Source organism: Lemur catta, chromosome 16 (genome assembly GCF_020740605.2).
Source record: "Lemur catta isolate mLemCat1 chromosome 16, mLemCat1.pri, whole genome shotgun sequence".
Classification (NCBI taxonomy): Eukaryota; Metazoa; Chordata; class Mammalia; order Primates; family Lemuridae; genus Lemur; species Lemur catta.
This window is the reverse complement of record NC_059143.1, coordinates 55,697,155-55,720,227: the sequence shown is the minus strand read 5'-3', so window position 1 is coordinate 55,720,227 and position 23,073 is coordinate 55,697,155. Positions and strand designations below refer to the sequence as shown.

Sequence of the window (23,073 nt, the reverse complement as noted above, 5' to 3'; positions counted from 1 at the left end):
GTCTGCTCAGTATATCGGCGAGGTGCACCTAAAACTGCAATGCCTGCAGCCGGCACTGGTCAACAGAAAGGGCCCAATTCTTCCCCATGACAATGCCCGACTGTGAGTCGCACAAACGCTTCCAAAGTTGAACAAATTGGGCTACAAAGTTTTGCCTCATCCGCCAGATTCACCTGACCTCTCGCCAACCGACTGCCACTTCTTCAAGCATCTCCACGACTCTTTGCAGGGAAAACGCTTCCTCCACCAGCAGGAAGCAGAAAATGCTTTCAAACATTTTCTGATTCAGGAGTTCATCGAATCCCGAAGCACGGATTTTTATGCTACAGGAATAAACAAACTTATTTCTCAGTTGGCAAAAATGTGTTGATCCTAATGGTTCCTATCTTGATTAATCAAGATATGTCTGAGCCAACTTATGATGATTTAAAATTCACTGTCCCAAACCGCAATTACTTTTGCACCAACCTAATAGAGGCGAATTAACTTTAACAAGCTACTTATATGTTCGTGACTAAAACTTCCTACACAGGCAATATTTATTAAAGGGGGGCTCAAAAGTCACTTCCCTGTCAACAACGGACCAAGACCCATCTGTAAAGACCTCTGGATTATAAAGTATTTAATTTCACAATCTCTGCCAGGGACACTGCAGAGCTGCCACTGGTCCCAGGCAGGTCAACGCCCACGGGCGGAATAGGCGGTGACCACCCTGCCGGCCCCACCCCTGAGCTCAGTCCAGGGGCCCTGGGCACCCAGTCCTCGCCCGGCAGCGGGAGCCAGTGTGACACACTCAACCCTCAGGCTGCTCATTTCCCACGAGCTGCCTGCTCTGCCTGCAGGGAGGCCACCAGTGCAAACACACACACCGCCTGGCTCCAAAGCCCTTTGAAATAATTCACAAAGTAGTGTTTAAAGTACGTTAATTTCTGGAATTATCCATTTAATAAAAAAGAACTTTCTATCTTTCCATGTGTCTGTGGTCCTGACAAACTCCAGACCGGCCAGAGTGGCAGTGGCCCCACCCACCAGGCTCTGGTGGCAGAACCGTCCTACCCAACTAGGGCTGCACAGCTGCCAGCTCTGACACAAAGCTGAGCTTCAGGGAGAGCTTCCTCACATTTCTTTCTCCATTTTTAAGAAAGCATTATTGAGGACGGGAGAGGAATAAAACCCACCGTGCATGCACTAAGATGTTTACAGCCCGAACATCCCTCAGTCCCGCCGTGGCTACCTGACCTGCAATGGTGTGCATACAGCCGGCTAAAACCCACTGTGCATGCACTACAATGTTTACGGCCCGAACATCCCTCAGTCCTGCCGTGGCTAACTGACCTGCAATGGTGTGCGTACAGCCGGCTAAAACCCACCGTGCATGCACTACGATGTTTACTGCCCAAACATCCCTCAGTCCGGCCGTGGCTAACTGACCTGCAATGGTGTGCGCGTACAGCCGGCTGCCAAAGGTGAAGACGTGCAGCTCGTACAGCTTGGCCACCTTCTCCAGGAAGTCCCTGCAGTGCGGGCGCAGGCGGGTGTGCAGCATCGGCTCGCCCCGGCCCAGCTGGAAGTGGAAGATGCCCTGAAGGAAGAGCAAGACGGTCAAGAGGAGCCGCCCTGGAGCTGAGCACCCAGGCAGCACCTGCGCCCTCACCCCCTCAGGAGTCGCAACACGCAGGGGTGGCCCCGCCAGCAAGGACGCCGTCCACACCACCACCACCCGCACACGCACCAGGAGTGGGCGGCACAGCTTCCCCACCAGGGGAACACGCCGACGACCACAGGATGATGTTGGCTAACTGGGTTACCACGACAACCACCTACAGTAGCCACCTATGATAGCTATACTTACCCATAGTAACCATGACACACACCTACGATAACTTCCTTTGTGATAACTACTCATGATAATTACAATAACTACCTCTGATAACTCTAACTACTCCTGGTAACTACCTATGACAACTAGAGCTAACCTGATAACTACCCATAACTATGATTACTACCCACTGACAGGAGCTTCCCTCAAAGGGCCGTGAGGAGGTGGATGGAGACTCACACTTCCGTCCCTGGCTCCTCTGTCCACACTATTATTCTGACGGGAAATAAAGAGAATCTCAAAGTGACAACATTCACATTTCTTGAGATGCAACATCCGTCAAATAGCAGAGCCAAAGCAGGCTGCTTAGAACAGACCCCACATGACGTACCGACGGTATTTTCCTGAGTTAGTGAAGAAAGTAAACCAAACATTTTAGATAACTTAGTCTAACTCATGGACAGTTTTAACATACAGTATTATTAATTTAAAAATACAACACATAGCTGAAATAGTATTCCAAATTATTTTTAGTAGACTGATGAAGTCAGTAACACCAACTTATTATATATGATTAATTTGCAGATAAGTTGCTAAACTTCAATCTTTTTAATCCTATTATTTTCTCAGTAAAAAATATTTACTTTTAATGATTTTTTTTTTAAAAAGATAACTTAGGCCCATTTGAATTTTTATTAGCTCCAAAGTAGTCACACCTCTCATGATAAAGCTGTTCTGTTAAAAGATTTAAGAGTGAGAACAGTTAGTGACAACTTTCGCCTCACTCAGCAGTAAAAAGTCAGCAGCTGCCCTGCCTCCAGAGGGGTGGCAGCCACCGAGCCCTGCATTCACGCTCTCCACGGGGCCAGCAGCAGGATGTGGGTTTGGGCCACAGGGGTGCCCTTTGGATGCAGAGCTGAGGGCACACTGAGTGCTGCTAATGCAGACAGGACCGTCGGTGCTTGGACCACACAGACACCAGGACACTGGCACCTCCCAGACCATGCACGTGGGAAACCACCACAGCTAGCTTCAGGTTGTCTGTACGGGCACACCTCAGGGACACTGAGAGACTGCTCGGTTCTAGACCACCATAATAAAGCAAGTCACAGGAATTTTTTGGTTTCCTCCTGCATATAAAAGTCAGGTATGTTTATCCTATACTATCGTCTATTAAGTGTGCAACATTATGGCTAAGAAAACAATGTATATACCTTAATTTGAAAATACATTATTGTTAAAAAATACTAACAATCACCTGAGCCTTGAGCAAATACTAATCTTGCAGGTGGAGGGTCTTCCTCGATGTGGGTGGTGCTGACTGACCGGGGTGGTGGCTGCTGCAGGTGGGGGCGGCTGCGGCAGTTTCTTAAAATAAGACAACAGTGAAATCTGCCACATCGATTGACTCTTCCTTTCACAAAAGATTTCTCTGTAGCACGCGATGCTGTTTGAGAGCATTTTACCCACAGTAGAACTTCTTTCAGAAGTGGACTCAGTTCCCTCAGACCCTGCTGCTGCTTTACCAACTAAGTTTATGGAACATTCTAAATCCTGTGATTTCAACAGTGTTCACAGCATCTTCACCAGGAATAGGTTCCATCCCAAGAAACCACTCTCTTTGCTCATCCATAAGAAGCAACTCCTCATCCATTCAAGTGTTACCCTGAGATTGCAGCAATTCGGTCACACCTCCAGGCTCCACTTTTATGCGAGTTCTCTTGCTGTTTCCACCACATCTGCAGTGACTTCCTCCACTGAAGTCATGAGGCCCTCAAAGTCGTCCATGAGGGCTGGAATGAACTTCTTCCAGACTCCTGTGAATGTTGATATTTTGACCTCCTGTGAATCACAGATGTTCTTAATGGCATCTTGAATGGTGAGTCCTTTCCAGAGGGTGCTCAACTGACTTTGCCCAGACCCAACAGAGGAATCACTGTCCATGGCAGCTCTAGCCTTACAAAATGTCTTTCTGAAATAGTAAGACTTGAAAGTCGAAATTACTCTTGATCCGCGGGCTGTAGAGTGTGCGTTGTGTTACCAGGCATGAGAACAGCATTCATCTCCTTGTACGTCTCCACCACAGCTCTTGGGTGACAAGGTGCCTTGTCAATAAGCAGGAATATTCGAAAGGAATCTCTTTTCCTGAGCAGGTCTCAACAGTGGGCTTAAAATATTCAGCAAACCATGCTGTAAACAGATGTGCTGCCATCCAGGCTTTGCTGTTCCATTTCTAGAGCACAGGCAGAGTAGGTTTAGGGCCCTAGGACTTTCAGGATGGCGAATGAGCACTGGATTCAACTTAAAGTCACGGCTGCATCGGCCCCTAACAAGAGAGTCAGCCTGGCCTGTGACACTCTGAAGCCAGGCCTCGACTTCTCCTCTCCAGCTGTGACTGTCCTGGATGGCATCTTCTTCCAGGATGAGGCTGTTGCATCCATATTATAAGTCTGTTGTTCAGCGTAGCCACCTTCATCGGTGACCTCGGCTACATCTTCTGGACAACTTGCTGCAGCGGCTACATCAGCACCTGCACTTTCGTGTTGTGGAGACGGCTTCTTTCCTTAAACCTCATGAACCAGCCTCTGCTGGTGTCAGACTTTTCTCCTGCAGCTTCCTCACCTCTCTCGGCCTTTGCAGAAGTGAAGAGAGTCAGGGCCTTGCTCTGGATTAGGCTTTGGCTTAAGGGAATGTGGTGGCTGGTTTGATCTTCTGTCCAGACCACTCAAACCTTCCCCACATCAGCAACAGGCAGTTTCACTTTCTTCTTACTCATATCTGTGTGTTCACTGGAGGAGCACTTTTCATTTCCCTCAAGAGCTTTTCCTTTGCATTTACAACTTGGCTGTTATTTGACACAAAAGGCCTAGCTTTTGGCCTATCTTGGCTTTCAACATTTCTTCCTCACTAAGCTTAATCATTTCTAGCTTTTGCTTTAAAGTGAGAGGTGTGTGACTCTTCCTTTTACTTCAACACTTAAGCAGTGGTCCCCAACCTTTTTGGCACCCGGGACTGGTTTCATGGAAGACAATTTTTCCACAGATTGCCTGGGTGAGGTGGCTCATGCCTGTAATTCCAGCACTCTGGGAGGCTGAGGCGGGAGGATTGCTTGAGCTCAGAAGTTCAAGACTAACGTGAGCAATAGTGAGACCCTGTCTCTACCAAAAAGTAAGAAAAAAAACGTAGTTGGGCCTTGTGGTGTCCGTCTGTGCCCGGGAGGCTGAGGCAGAAGGATCGCTTGAGCCCAGGAGTTGGAGGTTGCAGTGAGCTACAATGACCCCACTGCACTCTACCCAGGGTGGCAGAGTGAGACTCCGTCTCAATAGAAACAAACAAGGAAACTGAGCACCCATACTCACAACCCCTCACCCCTCCATACTAAAATTAAAAAAAAATTTCCACGGACTGTGGGGAGGGGAGGTGGGTGGAGCTCACGTGGTGACGTGAGTGGGGTAAATACAGGTAAAGCTTTGTGTGCCTGCCACTCACCTCCTGCTGTGCACCGCCCCCTAGAATTGTGGAAGATATTTATAATTTTTCTATGGACCCGGAGTGGGGGTGGAGTTCTGTGGCCTGGGGGTTGGGGAACACAGACTTCAAGTCCATTGTAGGGTTATTTATTGGCCTAATTTCAATATTGCTGTGTCTCAGGGGACAGGAGGCCTGAGCAGAGGGAGAGACGGGGAACTGCCAGCCGGTGGAGCAGTCAGAGCACACACTCCATTTATAAAGCCTGCCGTCTCCCACGGGTGTGCTGTGTGGTACTCCCAAGGAAATTGTAATAGTAACGTCAAAGATCACCGACCACAGATCACCACAACAGATAAGACAGCGATGAAGAAGTCTGAAATACTGGGAGAATTATCAAACGTGACACAGAGACAGGAAGTCGGCGTGTGATGTTGGACAAATGGCACCGAGAGACGTCCTTAATGCAAGGTTGCCACAAACCTTGGAGTTGTAAAACAAACAAATAAAACCAGTATCTACAAAGCGCAACGAAGAGCAATAAAACTCCTAAAACTAACTTCAAACGCCCAACTTCAAAGGCAGAGCCAACACTAGCTGCAGCTGGGCAACACGCGCCCAGTGCTCTGCACAGAAGACCACAACGTGGCCTACACGGTCCCCACGCCCACAGAAACGACCAGGACTGCTGAAACCATGAACTGCGCTGTGAGTAACAGAAACTCACACACATCACATCACTAAATTACCTCCGTGCTCGGCACAATGTACATGCACCGTGAGTGCAAGACCACCCAAGGGACCCGCACAGACCCCACCTGTGTGCTTGTATCACCTGACTGACTCACTCAGCCAAGTCTAAACGACTGCACTTCCCTCAGATGACGGCTGGAGCAGAACCTGCTATATGTAGTTGCCGTGAATTTGCTTTCCCCAAACCTCCCACGGGTCACAACCACACCCGCTCTGGGCTCTGCGCTGGACCCTCCAGCATCTGCCTGGCCTCCTGCCAGAGAACAGTGGCAAGGCCGTGCCAGCACCCAACGTGGCCCAGCAGTTATTAGGAACTGACAAGCCTCTCAAAACCCAAGGTCTAAACCCAGAGTCTACATACACATTCTCTGCTTAATAGCAAACACTTTTAAAAAATGCTAACTCCCCCAGGAGCGGTGGCTCACACCCGTAATCCTAGCACTTGGGAGGCCAAGGCAGGAGGATCACTTGAGCCTGGGAGTTTGAGGCTGCAGTGAGCTGTGATCTCACCACTGCACTCCAGCCTGGGAAACAGAGCGAGACCCTGTCTGGGAGGAAAAAAAAAACAAAAAAACCAGCTAATTCAGTGTTGGTGAGATATTCCATGCTAATGACAGCATAAGCTGACACAGCTTCGGGGGAGCCATTTGTAACAGGCATTGGAAGTATTCTGGTCTAGAAATTCAACTTCTCTGCTCCCTCCTGGGGATAAGCTGGACTCGGGGCCAGCTCTGTGTCTGCCTAGGTGGGCTCCGCCCTGACCTGCAGGTCTCCCTGACTCTGCCTGAGAATTCAAGCTCACTGACTGCAGCCTTTGTCTCCAGTCTGGCTCAGGTGAGGACAGACCCAGGCGGCCACCTGTCCTGAAGACCCCACGACACAAAAGCACCTGAAATCAGCACACCTTCCCCAGCAAGGCCGCCCCTCCATGGAGTCTGCGTGCCGTCCACTTCTGACCCTCATAGGCGTGTGGGTGGGCACACGCGGGGCTCCCACACTCACAGGGGCGCGTGTGCAGTGCCTCCTACACACACCAGACACGGTGGGGTTCGCCCTGAGACTGCACATGTTCTATGACGGCCCAGGAACAGCTAAAGAGCTCACATCCATGACTAGTCTACTTCCCAAATCCAGGCTGACGTGTATGAAATAAAGACAAGATAATGTACTTTTAAATTGAAACGAGGGGATCCCTGGTTTCTGGGAAAGCCGTGCCGTGATGGTGCTCACGGTACTTACTTTATTTGACATCTGCTGACAGTGCTGCTCTGTCGTGTGAATTAAGGTCTGGTCCAAATCAACCATGAGCACTAGTTTTCTGTTTCGATGCAGTCGTTGCTGGTCTTCCCTTCCTAGTTGTTCAGCTTGCTAAAGTTTAAAAGAAAAAATGAAAAATGGCAAAGTGTATTTGGATCCAAAATAAAATACAATTCTGTTAAGAAATTCCAAAAGACAAAGATAAGCCCTTAACCAAGCTCCGGCATTCACCCCGGAGCACACAGGACACTGGCTGGCAACATGCTGGCATCCACCACACGCTGTGCCCTCAGGCCACACCCGGCTCACCTGTGCTACACGGAAGCAAGGCCAGCCCCGTGTGGGCCAAACCTGTTCACGGCAGCCTGCCTTGTGACTACCGTTTTATAATTTAGTTAAATACGTAAACCAACAAAAAAGGAGAGTGGAGAGAGATGGGCTGTTGCTATAAAAATTTAGTAGGATGCCAGCAGCAACTCCATCAGAGTGAGCTGCAGAACGGACAAAAAAACAAGGAAGTTCAGCTGGGGGAGGGGAAACCTGTCCCGCCCTGGGCTGTGGTGGCAGCGGCTGATGACACCCAGGCCGGACCCTCCAGGGCCAGCACTGGGGCTCCACCGTGAAGAGCCCCAGGTGGGCCCTGGGGACAGTGCCCGGCACATGCCACCCACACGCAGGCCAGCTCAGGCTCCCCGCGTCACACCAAAGCCGTGTGGTGTGAGAGGCAGCAGGGTGGGCGCCATTCATGATTTCTCACGTAACTGGCGTTCGGTTATCGGCCGACAGCACCTGGTCCTGCCCGGGTTAGACGGGAACCCGCGCCGTGCCGGCCCTGGGAGGAAGGCGCACACGCGCTGGCCGTGGCTCTCACAGTGGGAGCAGCGGGGACACCTCCTTCTTCCTCAGGGTGCCTATTCCATCTCCCTCACTCACTTCTACTTGTTTGAAGTTCACTAATTCAGAAAACCTAGATTCGTGTATCTTACATTTTGTCTTTCCCATGAAAAAAGACAAAAGTTGGTATACATCATTTACAAGCACAAATCTAACAAAATCACAACACTAAAAAATGTTTTACTCACCTACAAACATATACGGCCCTGAAACAGCCTAATGATTACGGTAAAAAACTAGTTTTTCTAGCTGACTGTGGAAATTGCCCACTGTCCCCACCGCAGGTGGTGAAGCCCAGTGGTGGGAGGGTGTCTGCCTCCTGCCCCTTCCTGGGGACCCTGACCCAGGACGACATGAGGTGCCAGGAAGCCTCAGACCAGCAGTGCCCTACACGGCTCTCGAAACACACAGACAAGAAGGAGACCTTCGAAGACAACCCAAGTCTCGTTTTGAACCCTGTGCACTGGGGTGCCAGCACACAGACGCAGCCTGTCCCTCCACCCCACTGTGTCCACCACCCCCACCCACCCCGGCTCTCCCGCTCTCCGGCCAGCAGCACCGCTGGTGCCCCCTGGGTCCCTCCCCAGCCCCTCCTCACCACAGCCTGAGCACAGCTCCTGGGGACACCAGCAGAGCCTGGAGCCAACACGGCGCCATCCCCCCATGCCCTGGGGGTCCCCACCAGAAAGCGTTTCCCTCCCAATGACGCTTGCCTGGCCCACGATGCCGTCGGTGGCCCCACCACCCCTGAGCCCGCGTGCAGCTATCTCTCACATCCCTCCCTGGCTCAAAGGGACCCGGACTGACCCAGGCGTTCACATCGGCACTGGCCGCACCGGAGAGACCCCGACACACTGGAGTGGAGCCGAGGGTGCCTCGCGAGTCACCGGCAAAGGCAGATGCGTTTGTGAAGAAAGACGAGAAGATGGGAACGAGGGCAGCTCCGCGTCTTAGGGAGGCGACACTCCACACGCAGCACCCGCCTGACGACGGCCAGCGACGGGGTCTTCCCCAGAGTCCCTCCACACACAGTGTGCCCGGACACCGCGACTCACCTCGGAGCTCACCATCAGCTCCGGCACGCTGTGCACCATCGACACGGTCGCTGTGGACACGGGGACGTGCTGCTTCCCGTTCTTACTCTGCAACCTGGGGGCGCAGGGACGGGGTTACTCGCTCTCACTCCATTAACTGTCCACAAAAATCACATTTAACTATACGTGACAGGACTTTAGCTTCTGTTTTAATTCACATATGCTAATACACTTTATTCTATCGGCAACCACGGCAGCGGCCTCTGCTGTCTAGACAGGAAAACGATGAAAAACTCTCGTGGTCACACGCAGAGCTACGGTGCTCCCACACTCAGCACAGGCACGCGCGGACTTCGCTGCGAAGCAAACTGCAAAGGTAACACGGACAGAGATAAGCTCTCAAACGTGAAAACACGGGCAAGAAAAGATCCGGCAACAACTCACGTTGCCAAACTGAGAAATGAGAGCGTGCACTTGGCATCGCAGGTAAACGAGCCCCAGCGGAGAGGATGGATGGCGAGGCTGGGATGGTGGGGGGCAGTGAGGGGAGAGGAGGGGGCTCAGAGGTGAGAAGAGGGGAGCTCTGAGTGAGAGTGGGGAGACTCTGAGGTGAGACTGGGGGGGCTCTGAGGTGAGAGGATGATGCTCTGAGGTGAGAGGATGATGCTCTGAGGTGAGAGGATGGAGACTCTGAGGTGAGAGGATGGAGACTGTGGGGTGAGAGGATGGAGACTCTGAGGTGAGAGGATGGGGACTCTGAGGTGAGAGGATGATGCTCTGAGGTGAGAGGATGATGCTCTGAGGTGAGAGGATGGAGACTCTGAGGTGAGAGGATGGAGACTGTGGGGTGAGAGGATGGAGACTCTGAGGTGAGAGGATGGGGACTGTGAGGTGAGAGGATGGGGACTCTGAGGTGAGAGGAGGGGGACTCTGAGGTGAGAGGATGGGGGCTCTGAGGTGAGAGGATGGAGACTCTGAGGTGAGACTAGGGGGGGCTCTGAGGTGAGAGGATGATGCTCTGAGGTGAGAGTAGGGGGGCTCTAACGTGAGAGGATGGAGACTCTGAGGTGAGAGGACGATGCTCTGAGGTGAGAGGATGGGGACTCTGAGGTGAGAGGAGGGGGACTCTGAGGTGAGAGGATGGGGGCTCTGAGGTGAGAGGATGGAGACTGTGAGGTGAGAGGATGGAGACTCTGAGGTGAGAGGATGGAGACTCTGAGGTGAGAGTAGGGGGGCTCTAACGTGAGAGGATGGAGACTGTGAGGTGAGAGGATGGAGACTCTGAGGTGAGAGGATGGAGACTCTGAGGTGAGAGGAGGGGGGCTCTGAGGTAAGAGGATGATGCTCTGAGGTGAGAGGATGGAGACTCTGAGGTGAGAGGATGGAGACTGTGAGGTGAGAGGAGGGGGCTCTGAGGTGAGAGGATGGAGACTGTGAGGTGAGAGGATGGAGACTGTGAGGTGAGAGGAGGGGGCTCTGAGGTGAGAGGATGGAGACTGTGAGGTGAGAGGATGGAGACTGTGAGGTGAGAGGAGGGGGCTCTGAGGTGAGAGGATGGAGACTGTGAGGTGAGAGGATGGAGACTGTGAGGTGAGAGGAGGGGGCTCTGAGGTGAGAGGATGGAGACTGTGAGGTGAGAGGATGGAGACTGTGAGGTGAGAGGAGGGGGCTCTGAGGTGAGAGGATGGAGACTGTGAGGTGAGAGGATGGAGACTGTGAGGTGAGAGGAGGGGGCTCTGAGGTGAGAGGATGGAGACTGTGAGGTGAGAGGATGGAGACTGTGAGGTGAGAGGATGGAGACTGTGAGGTGAGAGGATGGAGACTGTGAGGTGAGAGGATGGAGACTCTGAGGTGAGAGGATGGAGACTGTGAGGTGAGAGGATGGAGACTGTGAGGTGAGAGGAGGGGGCTCTGAGGTGAGAGGATGGAGACTGTGAGGTGAGAGGATGGAGACTGTGAGGTGAGAGGAGGGGGCTCTGAGGTGAGAGGATGGAGACTGTGAGGTGAGAGGATGGAGACTGTGAGGTGAGAGGAGGGGGCTCTGAGGTGAGAGGATGGAGACTGTGAGGTGAGAGGATGGAGACTGTGAGGTGAGAGGATGGAGACTGTGAGGTGAGAGGATGGAGACTGTGAGGTGAGAGGAGGGGGCTCTGAGGTGAGAGGATGGAGACTGTGAGGTGAGAGGATGGAGACTGTGAGGTGAGAGGATGGAGACTGTGAGGTGAGAGGATGGAGACTGTGAGGTGAGAGGATGGAGACTGTGAGGTGAGAGGAGGGGGCTCTGAGGTGAGAGGATGGAGACTGTGAGGTGAGAGGATGGAGACTGTGAGGTGAGAGGATGGAGACTGTGAGGTGAGAGGATGGAGACTGTGAGGTGAGAGGAGGGGGCTCTGAGGTGAGAGGATGGAGACTCTGAGGTGAGAGGATGGAGACTCTGAGGTGAGAGTAGGGGGGCTCTGAGGTAAGAGGATGATGCTCTGAGGTGAGAGGATGGGGGCTCTGAGGTGAGAGTAGGGGGACTCTGAGGTGAGAGGATGGGGACTCTGAGGTGAGAGGATGATGCTCTGAGGTGAGAGGATGAGGCTCTGAGGTGAGAGGATGGGGGCTCTGAGGTGAGAGGAGGGGGACTCTGAGGTGAGAGTAGGGGGACTCTGAGGTGAGAGGATGGGGACTCTGAGGTGAGAGGATGGGGACTCTGAGGTGAGAGGACGATGCTCTGAGGTGCGCAGTCTCCACGCAGCATGTGACCTGAGTCTCCAGGGCCGGGCGAGAAGACAACCTTAACCCCCGCACGTCCGCAGCACGCTGGACAGAGCACCGGTGTGACCGGGTGGCCCCGAAACTGAGGAGCGAAAGCGCTGAGCGCAGAGCGTGGGCTGGCACGGGAGGGAGGGCCATGTCTGCCGTCCGCAACCAGAGCGCCCACCCTGAGCCCGGGGCCGGCCCACCCCTCTGCAGGCACTTACTGCGTCAGGTCCTGCCCACACTCGGCACACAGGCCCTTCATGACAACCGGGTGGCTGCATCCTTCCAACCGCACCAGAACTGTGCTACAAAACACAAAAGGAAACGAGTTTTAAAATCTCTTGGTTTATCACGCTGTGGTAGAAAGAACACCTGAATAATAAAAAATTTGTACTGTTTCTACAGCGACCCTCACTTAACTTCAGGCAGGTCACGTTACCCCTCCAGGGTGCACGCCTTCGTTTATAAAATGAAAGGACTTCACCTACGGTCTCCCGCGTGTAGAGTGAAACAGAGCGACCCCCTGCTGCACACAACACAGGACAGCTGCGAACACTAAGCACGTCTAGTCAGGGGAGAAGACTTCGCGATAACAAAAAAATTGCCTCAAAATACATTAAATGTTGATATGATCCTCTTATATTTGTGACAGAGAATTTCTAAAAACCAAAACTGTGTTAATTAAATGCAATAAGGAACAAATTGGTATAATACCAAAAAATAATGAATGACATCCCATTTATTATTCCAAATATAGAGAACGGTTACGGTTCACCTGTATTTTTCTGACAGAACTAGCACAATACTCCTATCTTTTATGTAAACAGAAACTGTTTTCTTTACAGCCCGCAGCAGCCTTGGGAGGGGCGGATCTAAGGGCCGGAGCCCAGCGTCCTGGCTCCCGCCGGCCGGCACGGGCAGTGCCCCAGGCCGGGGCTGTGCCGCCCAACAGAGACCCCGCAGCACGGTGCCCTGGGAACTGGCCCAGCCGCCGTGCGTCAGTGGGACCTGTCCATGTCACCTGGCTGCGGCGGAGTCTGACGCGGCCTCCAAAGCCAGGCTGCCTGCAGGAACCAGCCCCGGCAGCCCTCGGCACACAGGGCAGCATCTGCTTCCTTCCAGGTCCTGGGCTCCGACACACCCCCGCCCCCACCCCACACACGCATGGACCACTCTGCCGCCCCCAGGACATGGCTCCCCGGGTAGAGCAGACGCCCAAAGCCAAGGAGAGGGGATGAGGGCTGGGGGAGGCCAGGCGGCGGGCGCCCATCCCATGCCCACCCCACTGGAAGGCCGAGGCCGAGTATAGACAGCGCGGCTCCCCCGTCTGGTTTCCCTGAACTGGGGGCGCGCTGGGCTGGGGGGTGATCATGTCGCCGCAGGAGGGCAACTGGGGCTGTCTCTGCAGCAGGCATCCTGGTCCCGGCAGGGAGTGGAGGGGCTCGCCCGTGAGCACACAGACTGGGTGTGTGCGGGGACGGGGAGGAAGGAACCGCAGCGAGATGCCGTGGGGTGCGGAGAGGGGACTGGCTTCCCGACACCCCGTAACAGGGCCCTCACCAGCTCAGTCAGTGGGAACCAGGGGAAGAAAAAAGGTCACTCAAAATGGCACACAGAAAGTGCTCCATCCAAAACACCTCTGGTCCCAAGCATTTCGGATATGGGATACTCAACCTGTATCAGGGTTTTTTTTTTTTTTTAAAACCATACAACATAGTAATGATATTGTTTGAAAAAATTTGTTAAACTTTTTAAAGCAACAGGTACAATTTCTTTAATCTTGTCACATTACTTTGCCACGAATGAGTCGAGTTCTGTAACTAATCTACCTGCAAGACCAGACTGAACACAAAAGTCAGAGACTGCAGATGAGGGTCAGAATTACAATCTGTGAGCAAGAGGAGAAATATAAAAACCCTCTAAAGGCAAAATACAGAAAATGACTAAGAGCATTTAATGTCAGAATTCTAAAAAAACAGATGCTATTTAACGAGACCAGGGCACAGCAAACTCAAAGAGCCGCGGCGGTGCTGGTGTCAGAGAAACCTTAAGGCGCTTCTCAAAGTCAGGGGCTCACCTCCCAGCTCACAGCACAAGGTCAGCGGCAGCTGGACACAAACCCCAAAGACAGCACAGCCGAGAACGAGAACCACAGGGCTCCATCTCTAGCACTCACGGTAAACTCGCAGCAAAGTGGGGCAACTGCCTCTACTTGATAAGGGGCATCCGTGAGCAACCCACAGCCGGCATCACACGCAGGATCAACTGCGGAACCCGCGCCTCCCCCACACGTCTGCTCCCCGCACACGCATGCAACCGCAGGGCCTGGGCAGTGCAGTAAGGGAGACAGACTGAAAAGCAAGACACGAAATCCCAAGGAACCTACAAAAACAAAACTCTAACAAGAAGTTCAACAAGGTCACAAGACACAAAATCAACATGCAAAACTAACAGCATTTCTGTATACTAACAGTGAACATGTGGAAACCAAAATTTAAAAGCAATACCACTTATCATTCCAAAGACAATGAAATAGTTATAAAACTATCAAAACATGCACACATGCTGAGCATCTAAAACACTGATGCAAGAAATCAAAGAGCTCAGAGAAGGCCGGGTGTGGCTCACGCCTGCAATCCCAGCACTTCTGGAGGCTGAGGCAGGAGGCTCACCTGAGGCCAGGTGTTCAAGACCTGACCAGCCGCACCTGCCTGAACAAAGCACGCATGGCCTGCCACATCCCACCCACCTCTCGCCTGCTCAGGCTCCGGTCAGATCTCGGAGGGTCCCCCAATACTCTGCCTCCCACTGCCCACCGGCCTGTGTCCTGGAGGTGCCACTCCCTGTCCACTGTCCCCCACCTTCCAAGGCCAACCTGTGAAGCTATGTGACATCTCACATGGTGGCACTGTGCTGCCAACAAGGATGGGCAGAAGAGTCACACTGGGGCCTGCTCTGAGGGCAGGGCGGTGACAAGGCCAAGTGCCACCTGGCAGCTTCCCTGCCTGGCCCCCGCTCCCCAGGGGCACAGGTCTGGCACGGTGTGGCAAAGCTGCCCCTGGGTACGCAGCCGTCCCTGGGTGAGCAGCCCAGCTCAGAACCTGAAGGCAGCCGGCCACACGGAGCAGGTGGCTGTGCCACCCTGGCCCACACGGCAAGGTAAGGAGTCAAACGAGGTCGGCCAGGCAGAGGCGCCCGGGCGGTGACCAACACAGTCGGCTCTACCTGAGGTGGACGGAAGCGCTAGGTAATATCTGGGTCGACACGCGAGGAGGAAGGTGAGGGTGGAGATGGAGGTGGCAAGGCCGCAGCACAGCACAAGGGCGCGGTCTCCACACCCCATGTGCATGGCAGCAGGGACCAAAACACACACCCCTCTAAAAAAATCTCCCACACACGCTGATCGTGTGAAAGAGTCACGTAATTCCTGTGCTGGGGCTGAAAGGTTCCGCCTCTCTCTTTCCATAGCATGGATTCTGCGGCCACAGGACACTGCCGCCTGGTGTCACAGCCGGGCAGGCCGCCAGCATCCAGAGGGTGGACCAGGAGAAAGTGCATTTGCCAGAGAGCCTGGCCCACGCCTGTCAAGGCAGTCACCACAAATGTTAGTTTTCCTGGTTTATCCTGAAGAAAATCCATGAGAAAATCATGAAATGCAATTTCCAAACAAGCTATTTCCCTCCAAAACACACAAGTGCAGTACCAGGCTCCACCGGCTTTTGGACGCTCAGCTCCCTGATGGAAGGCTGGAGGGCAGAGGGCGCACCGGCGAGCTCGGGGCAGGGACCTGGAACGTGGAAGCTTCTAGTGGGTCCAGCCCGCTCCCTGTTATATACAGATCAGGAGAGCTCAGGGGATTCCTCTAATTTCTAATATTCTACGTGTAGAGGTGTATTTGGAGGGAAGAGTCTTTTTTGCACCTAGATCTTGGTTTCTAAATGCTATTCTCCACTACAAGGAGGGAGAAATGGCTGCTTCCAGGGCTGCAGCCACGAGAGCAGGAGCCTAACACACCAATAGGTAACATGCTCTGAGACCCTGGGAGCCGGCCGGCCGGGGCTCCCACTGGCCAAATCTGGGATGATTTGAGCATCAGGGCAAACAGCAATAGTGGATTATAACCCAGTGAATGAAAGACTCCATGAACCTACACTGCTAAACAGTGAATCACTTGTTCTTATAGTACAAACCCAACCAAAAAACGGAGAGGGAATGCTGGAATTGAGAACATCACTACTGTACAACCATCCTAGAAATAAAGAGATTTGGGCAGGAATTATCAACATGCCAAAAACGGTGTGTCAAAGTTTAGTGGGAATTTAAGGTATTTACATAGTAATAAAGTACCTCTCATTAAATACTCAATTACAACAGGGAACCTAGGAACTTTCTGCTATAGAAACCTGGTAGTTACCACCTTAACCAAGTGATCAACAGGTAACATCACATGGCTGAGATCACTGTCTTAGGAGAAGGCTTCACTGCTGGGGACAGACCCACCCAAACGCGTCACTGAGATCTAACCAAGGGACATGCTACAAAACCACGGGCTGATAATGCTACGGGAAAAAAAGAAAAGACAGAGGAACTGACTCACGCAGGCCAGCTGCATGCTACACGGGGTCCAGGGTCTGCTTTTGATACGAAGGACATCGTCAGGACTACCAGGGAAATCTGCAGAGCAGAAAACGGCGCTGCCCTGATGCTGATTTCTGACTCTGAGAACTGTACAGTGCTTACGTAAGAGGAGATCTTTGCTTTTGGGAAACTAGGGGTGACATCACATCTGCAACTGACTCTCCCACTCTCCAGAAAAGCGTGTGTCCCTGCAGAGAAAGACTAAGCAACTGTGGTCAACTGTGAACAGTCAGGAGGGCTGGGGGAAGCTCATGTGAGGATTCTCTGTACTATTCTTGCAGCTCTTCTCTAAGTCTGAAATTACGTCCAAAAAGAGCCTGAAGGAAAAAGTGTTCTTGTTTTGTCTCCACGTCACGCAGGGCTGGCGGTGTGCTCCAAAGGCACCACCTGCTCCAGCACCCTGCAGGCTGTCACCGACACAGCCAGCGCCGGGGCTCAGAAGTCACCGGGGCCAAGACGGACCGTCCTAGAGAGCTGGACTGGCCAGCTCCGGCAGATGTCACTGAATCTGTGGCTGAGAAGGACAGAGTGTAGAGCGCTTGGAGGGCGAGTGGAACTAAGTACGGGCTACTCCAATTCCCAGCACCTCTGTAGACTCCTCTTAGAGCTGTACTTGGCCAGGGTGGTCTAGCGATGCCTCTGACGAAACCATTTTCCTAACGTGTTCCAAAAGCACGTGGAACGCCACACACCACACCATCCAGACTGTACTGCCCTCTCGGCGGGGAACAGACCTTCCAGGAAGTGGCTCACTGCCGCCCTTGCAGAGTTTCAGCAGACCCCGGAGAGCCGGCGAGCCCTTAAATGCTGCCAGCCTGGAGAGCTGCACCCACCCCTCGGTGCTCAAGACAAAGCGCCGACTCCACCGTTCCCACCAGCTTACAGCCGACACACAACACACACCAGAACAGCATGAAACCAGCAACATTCACCATTTAGTATGAAACCACATGAAAACTACTGAAAGTCTTTAAAAGCTACTTCGGAATACAAACAGTAAGTTAAATTTCAGCACAATTCCATCTTGAAATTATAAAGAATACTATATACGCATAATGCTAAATATGTACTACTTAAAAATCCATTAAGATGTATTTTCATGAGCTTTAAAAATTGTATTTATCCTTTAAAATATCATGTGAATACTCTGATCATTTCCATTCTCTCTAGATTCTCTTCCAAATATGAAAAGTACTTTTCTGAGACAAAGAATTTGCATCATTTGTTGTTTTTAGCTTTGTTACCAGTATCTGTACATTGTTTAAAATGTACATAAAACTGAGATTTGCGTACTCCTCTGTACCCAGATATTTGATGATTTCATATGATCCAGTTTAAAACTAACTTTACAGAAAACACAAAAATGGAGACATATCTGATGATGCACACACAATTTCTTAAAACCTGCACAGCACTTTTAGGCAGATGGGCTTCAAAGCCCATTTGGTTCAAGGCGTTTATTTAAAAGATTAGGTCAGATACCTGGAAATCTGCAGCACGTGTAAGTCACGTGCACACACAGAGCTAAGGAGACAAAAAGGCCCAATGATTTTGTTAAGTAAAAACTGGAAGAAAAAAACAAAGCAAAACCTCATCTGAAGTACAATTAACCAAATGTAATGGGTTGAATTAAACAAAGTGATGACTTTCCAAGTTTTAGACATAAGGGTCTTTTTAACAATCTTTTCAATAGTGCAGATACCAACAGCAAAGGATAAAAAGTATTTAACTGAAAGAACCTGCTAATTCATCAGGATTCTCGATATCCAGATGAAAAGGTTGTCTCCTTATTTCCAAGACGAGGTCTGCAGGTGATCATAACTGAACTGTGTTTAGAGTTGTGAAACCCTCTCACTGCCTAACTGTGGAATAAAACGAGGTACTAATCTATGTTGTACTCCGGTCTAAGTTTGTTACAATTTCCCTAAGATTTTTGATTCTAAAGTCTATTATACATAGCAATAAAGACAGTAATACTGCTGTTGTTGGAATGAGTTTCATTTTACTCAGTGATTTTTCTTCCCTGCCTTTTAGCAGCATCTCACACCAAACGCTGGCTAACGCAGACGCTCTTTGTGTGGACGGCTGGTCACACGCCAGTGACCACGTCCACGCAGCCTCCACCTCTGGTCCCGAGGGTCACCACACACTCCCTGATTCTTTCATGTATTTTCTCCTTTCTTTGGAGACTTCAATGCCTCCTGTGAATGACAACAGATCAAAAGGAAAACAAATCTGTAGGAAAAAAGGAAATCATTTGATAAACTAATAATTCCAAGATTTAGTTTCTGTCAGATGATGATTTTCAAAATATGTTCAATTAAAACAATTTTCCTCCACATAAATATTGGTGGCTCACGCCTGTAATCCGAGCCCTCTGGGAGGCCGAGGCGGGTGGATCGCTCAAGGTCAGGAGTTTGAGACCAGCCTGAGCGAGACCCCGTCTCTACTAAAAATAGAAAGAAATTATCTAGACAACTAAAAATACATATAGAAAAAATTAACCGGCATGGCGGCGCATGCCTGTAGTCCCAGCTACTCGGGAGGCTGAGGCAGGAGGATCGCTTAAGCCCAGGAGTTTGAGGTTGCTGTGAGCTAGGCTGACGCCACGGCACTCACTCTAGCCCGGGCAACAAAGTGAGACTCTGTCTCAAAAAAAAGAAAAAAAAAAAAGATATATATTATCATTCTATCTACTTCCCCCACTCTGGGATTCTCTCTGGACGAAATCCAGGCTACAGACACAGCAGCACAGCAGAGGCGGACACTGGACGTCCCTTGCAGCCACCTACACCCGAGACGCTGGGCATCTCGCAGCTCCCAAAACCACGTACACTGGGAGGTGCTGGGCAGGGCACCCCTTTTGGAACCTCCGTTTCTTTCCTGGGCAGGAGAGCGGTTTCTACTTCTCTGCCTGCCGGGGTGAAGCGCTGTGAGGACACACAGTCCTACCACAGGATCGAGTGGCACTCTAGTGATCATCTCAACTACACGCCAATGCGGCACTTTCAAGTTCCCAGAACTGTTCTTCGTCTAAGAATACACACTGATGTGGTCAGGATCAATGCTGCTGATGGCAACAGTGACAACCACAGCCACATGTGCTGGCTTTGTCAGTGCCTTCCACACGCTCACTCGCACCTGCTGTTTCTCCATGGAGGCTCGAGGGGCCACGGTGCCACCCCGCTCTGGTGCTCTGCCTCACACGCCACAGGTGGCTCGTCACACACACCACGTGGGATTCCTCCTCGCTCTGTGAACACTCCACGATACAAAGCATTTTTCGGAGTTAAGTTGTAAACTCCACAAGAACAGGACCAGAGCTTACTCTGTGGCCCAGGCCCCCGCGAGAGCATGCTGGCGGCAGTGACCTGAGCACCACCACACCTCAGTTTCCCAGACACACAGTCTCCGCAAAAAGCAAGCTACTGCCGAGCAAGGCGTGGCTCAGCCAGGGGAGCACCAGAGTCCAGACCCTCACAGCACCACACAGGCCGCGGCCCGTGTCTGGTCTCCAAACGCTCCAGTTTAGTAAGTTTAATGGTATTTCTTCAAAGATACTTTGCTTCATTCCTTAAAAACAAGCATTTTTACAAGCCCTGTGAAAAGATCAGGATGAAGGGTAACCGTGGGTGGGAGAGCCTCAGACACAAAGCCGTTCTGGACCAGAAGCGAGCACACAATGCCCACAGGGCAGACGGAACCACCCGGCCTCTGACAGACACTGCTGGTCCTCCCTGGATTGCACACACCACCGACGACGTCCTGGACAGCACCTCCAGGAAGACCCGAGGGCTGCGCTTCAAGACCTTTCCCAAAGGCCCCACAACAAGTCAGGAATCAGGGAAAGCTGAAGTTCGATAAAGCCTGCAGGTACCAACACCACGTGGTCCACAAACCCAGGGCTTCACCGGAGCCCAGAAGGCTGAGAGGGACCGAGACGGCTCTTCACCAAGCAACGTCCACGTGTCACGGAGACAACGATGGACGCTCATGACGAGGCTGGAATTACGGCCGGTACTCCCTGTCCTCATAGACACACACAGCCTACCCTGGGGAGACTTCCAGAGACAGTCACAGCCATCCCTCAGCGCCCACAGGGGACTCGTTCCAGGACCCCTGCAGACGTCGAAATTCGCCCATCCCCAAGTCCTACAATGGGCCCTGCAGAACCCAGAGACACAAAACGTTGGCCCTCCATATACACAGGTTTTGTGTCCCACACATACTGTCAGATGTGGCCCCCACGGATGTGCAGAACAGATTAGATTCACTGAAACTAATCTGTGTGGAAATGGACCCCTGAAGTTCAAACCGTGTTGTTCACGGTCAATTGTAAATTGTCAGCAAAGACCTACTGAGCTGAAACTCATGTTTTAGAGAAATCCACTATTGATGGACTATAAATGAAAATTAGGGCAATCTCCACCTGCAGCTCTCTATGGACAGATGCCAGCAAAGCCCCCACAGCACCGCAGAAACTCACTAGTAAACTGTCTTTCTACAAAACCTATCAACAAGTGACTGAATCTAGCGACGTTCAAACTGTGTCCACAAAGGTCAGCAGGCATTGTAGGGGAGGCCACACTCACGGGCTCCCGACTGCAGCTCCCAAGAGCCAGGGCAGTTCACTCAGACCGACCCTCAACAGCGCAGAACAGCGAGCAGCTCTGAATCACAACCGCAGACACATCTGTGGAATCCAACCAGACAAAGCAACTGAAAGTCACAAACCTGATTCCCAAGAAATGACGAGAATTGCCAAAGGAAATGCAAACAGGGCTTTAAATCAATGCTTCTGCCAACTGCTCCTCCTCATCCCCACGCACAGGGCAGGCAGGAATACCATTGGAAGCCTTAACTTCACGACACCACAACACGCCCTGGACCGCCCACAAACACCCTGTACACAAACCCGCAGAGACACATGGAAATGGAGGAGGCATTTTAGATTCAATGTCATATTGGTGTGGCCTTCTCTGAAGCAGGGATTCAACTGCTATCCGTGGAGCAGTGGCACAGGAATCAGTGAGCCTCCTGAATTACAGGAATACCTTTGGTGCCACCTAGATGCTTCATCAGAGGAGAAACTATAACACATCAGTTTCTCAAAGAGCCCTATGATGATGAACCACTGCTGTAAAACACCCGAGATCTTAAAAAAAAAAAAAAAGGAAAGCTACAAACTGCTGGGAACTTGTCATCAAACTAATTACTTCGCTGATTAACCAATGTACTGGGTTGGATGGATTCACTAGATTAACTTATTTGAACATGGAGTGTCTATGCTAACTAGCTACATAATGAAATTACATACTATCTGGCTTTCAGGGGCTCTTTCTGTATAATCAGAGGAGCAGAATGAGAAACCAGACGAGCTCTTCCATTCTGTAGTTTTCCACCTGGTGAATACACCAGCACCGGGACTCACCTCCACAGTCCGTGGGCTGACAAAGCGCTAATTAGGGCCCGGGAAAGGTCAGGTAACTCTTCTGGGGTCCAACCACAGTGCCCACTGAGCCACAGCCCTGTCCTTCCAGGGAAGCCAGGCAGACAGATCCTTTTGAGGGTGTGGCCTGAACCCTCCCAGGCCCACCCACCAGTGTTCAGTGGGCAGGAGGGCCACCGGTGACACTCAGGCTCCATCTCCAAAGGACGTGCTGGAGCCACCTCTCCACCTGGTAAGTGGAGGCAGGACACTGTGGGGCTGCGATGAAAAGCTGGTCCTGTCCTAGTCCTTGCTACTGTGGAACCAGGCACCTAGCAGATGCTCACCAAAGGCAGGCTGGCGCAAGCCAAGGGGAGAGGGGGCCAAGGCCTGTGCAGAGGAGGGCAAGAGTGTCAGCCCACAGAGAGGGTGACGTCCTTTCCAGAGGGAAACTCTCACACCCAACCCACTGCAGGCAGGCACACTTTCCCTGGAGTTTCTGTTCCTTACAATCAAAATAACCTCAGCCACGTGTACCCGCACTTGTGCCCACATGTCAACCCAACCTCAGAACACAACACTGGTAAATTGAAACATAAATTGCACACTTAGGTGCTCAAGTATTTCATGAAAGGAAACATATTCCCTTATGAGACTGGAACAGAGGTACTGACAGTTGTGGAGCCCATCACATGACGATGCTCTACCCTGCCACCTGGGCCCAGCCTCCAAAGACGCCCACTGTGGCCAAGCAAAGGATCACTGCACTGGCTGCAGGGCCTGAGTTCTCCTCCTTCCTCAGTTATGAAGCAGAACTACACCAGGTTTTACAACTGCGTTTCACAAAGTGTACAAAATGTAAAGATGTGCACACACCCAACAGTTTATATTTCAATAACAAGTCTGGAGCTGGCCTAATTAGACCTGCACTCACAGCCACCCCTGAGTTTTCTTAACTTGTAAAGGTGGACTCTTAAAGGGGGAGGGGGACCGTCTACTGCAGAAGAAAAGGAATGAATGCAACTGCTTTCCCAAAA

At 51.7% G+C, this 23,073-nt stretch overlaps 1 protein-coding gene across 3 annotated transcripts in view; it reads right to left on the bottom strand.

The window, feature by feature from the left end:
• CTDP1 (CTD phosphatase subunit 1) overlaps positions 1-23,073 on the bottom strand; it is a 58,969-nt gene that overhangs the window by 35,175 nt on the left and 721 nt on the right. For all 3 annotated transcript variants that reach the window (XM_045527483.1, XM_045527484.1, XM_045527485.1), the window contains exons 2-5: positions 12,192-12,275; positions 9,247-9,340; positions 7,280-7,408; positions 1,432-1,582 (exon numbers count right to left, since the gene is read on the bottom strand). In XM_045527483.1, the coding sequence (XP_045383439.1) occupies positions 1,432-1,582; positions 7,280-7,408; positions 9,247-9,340; positions 12,192-12,275 (458 nt within the window). The remainder of the gene's footprint in view (positions 1-1,431; positions 1,583-7,279; positions 7,409-9,246; positions 9,341-12,191; positions 12,276-23,073) is intronic.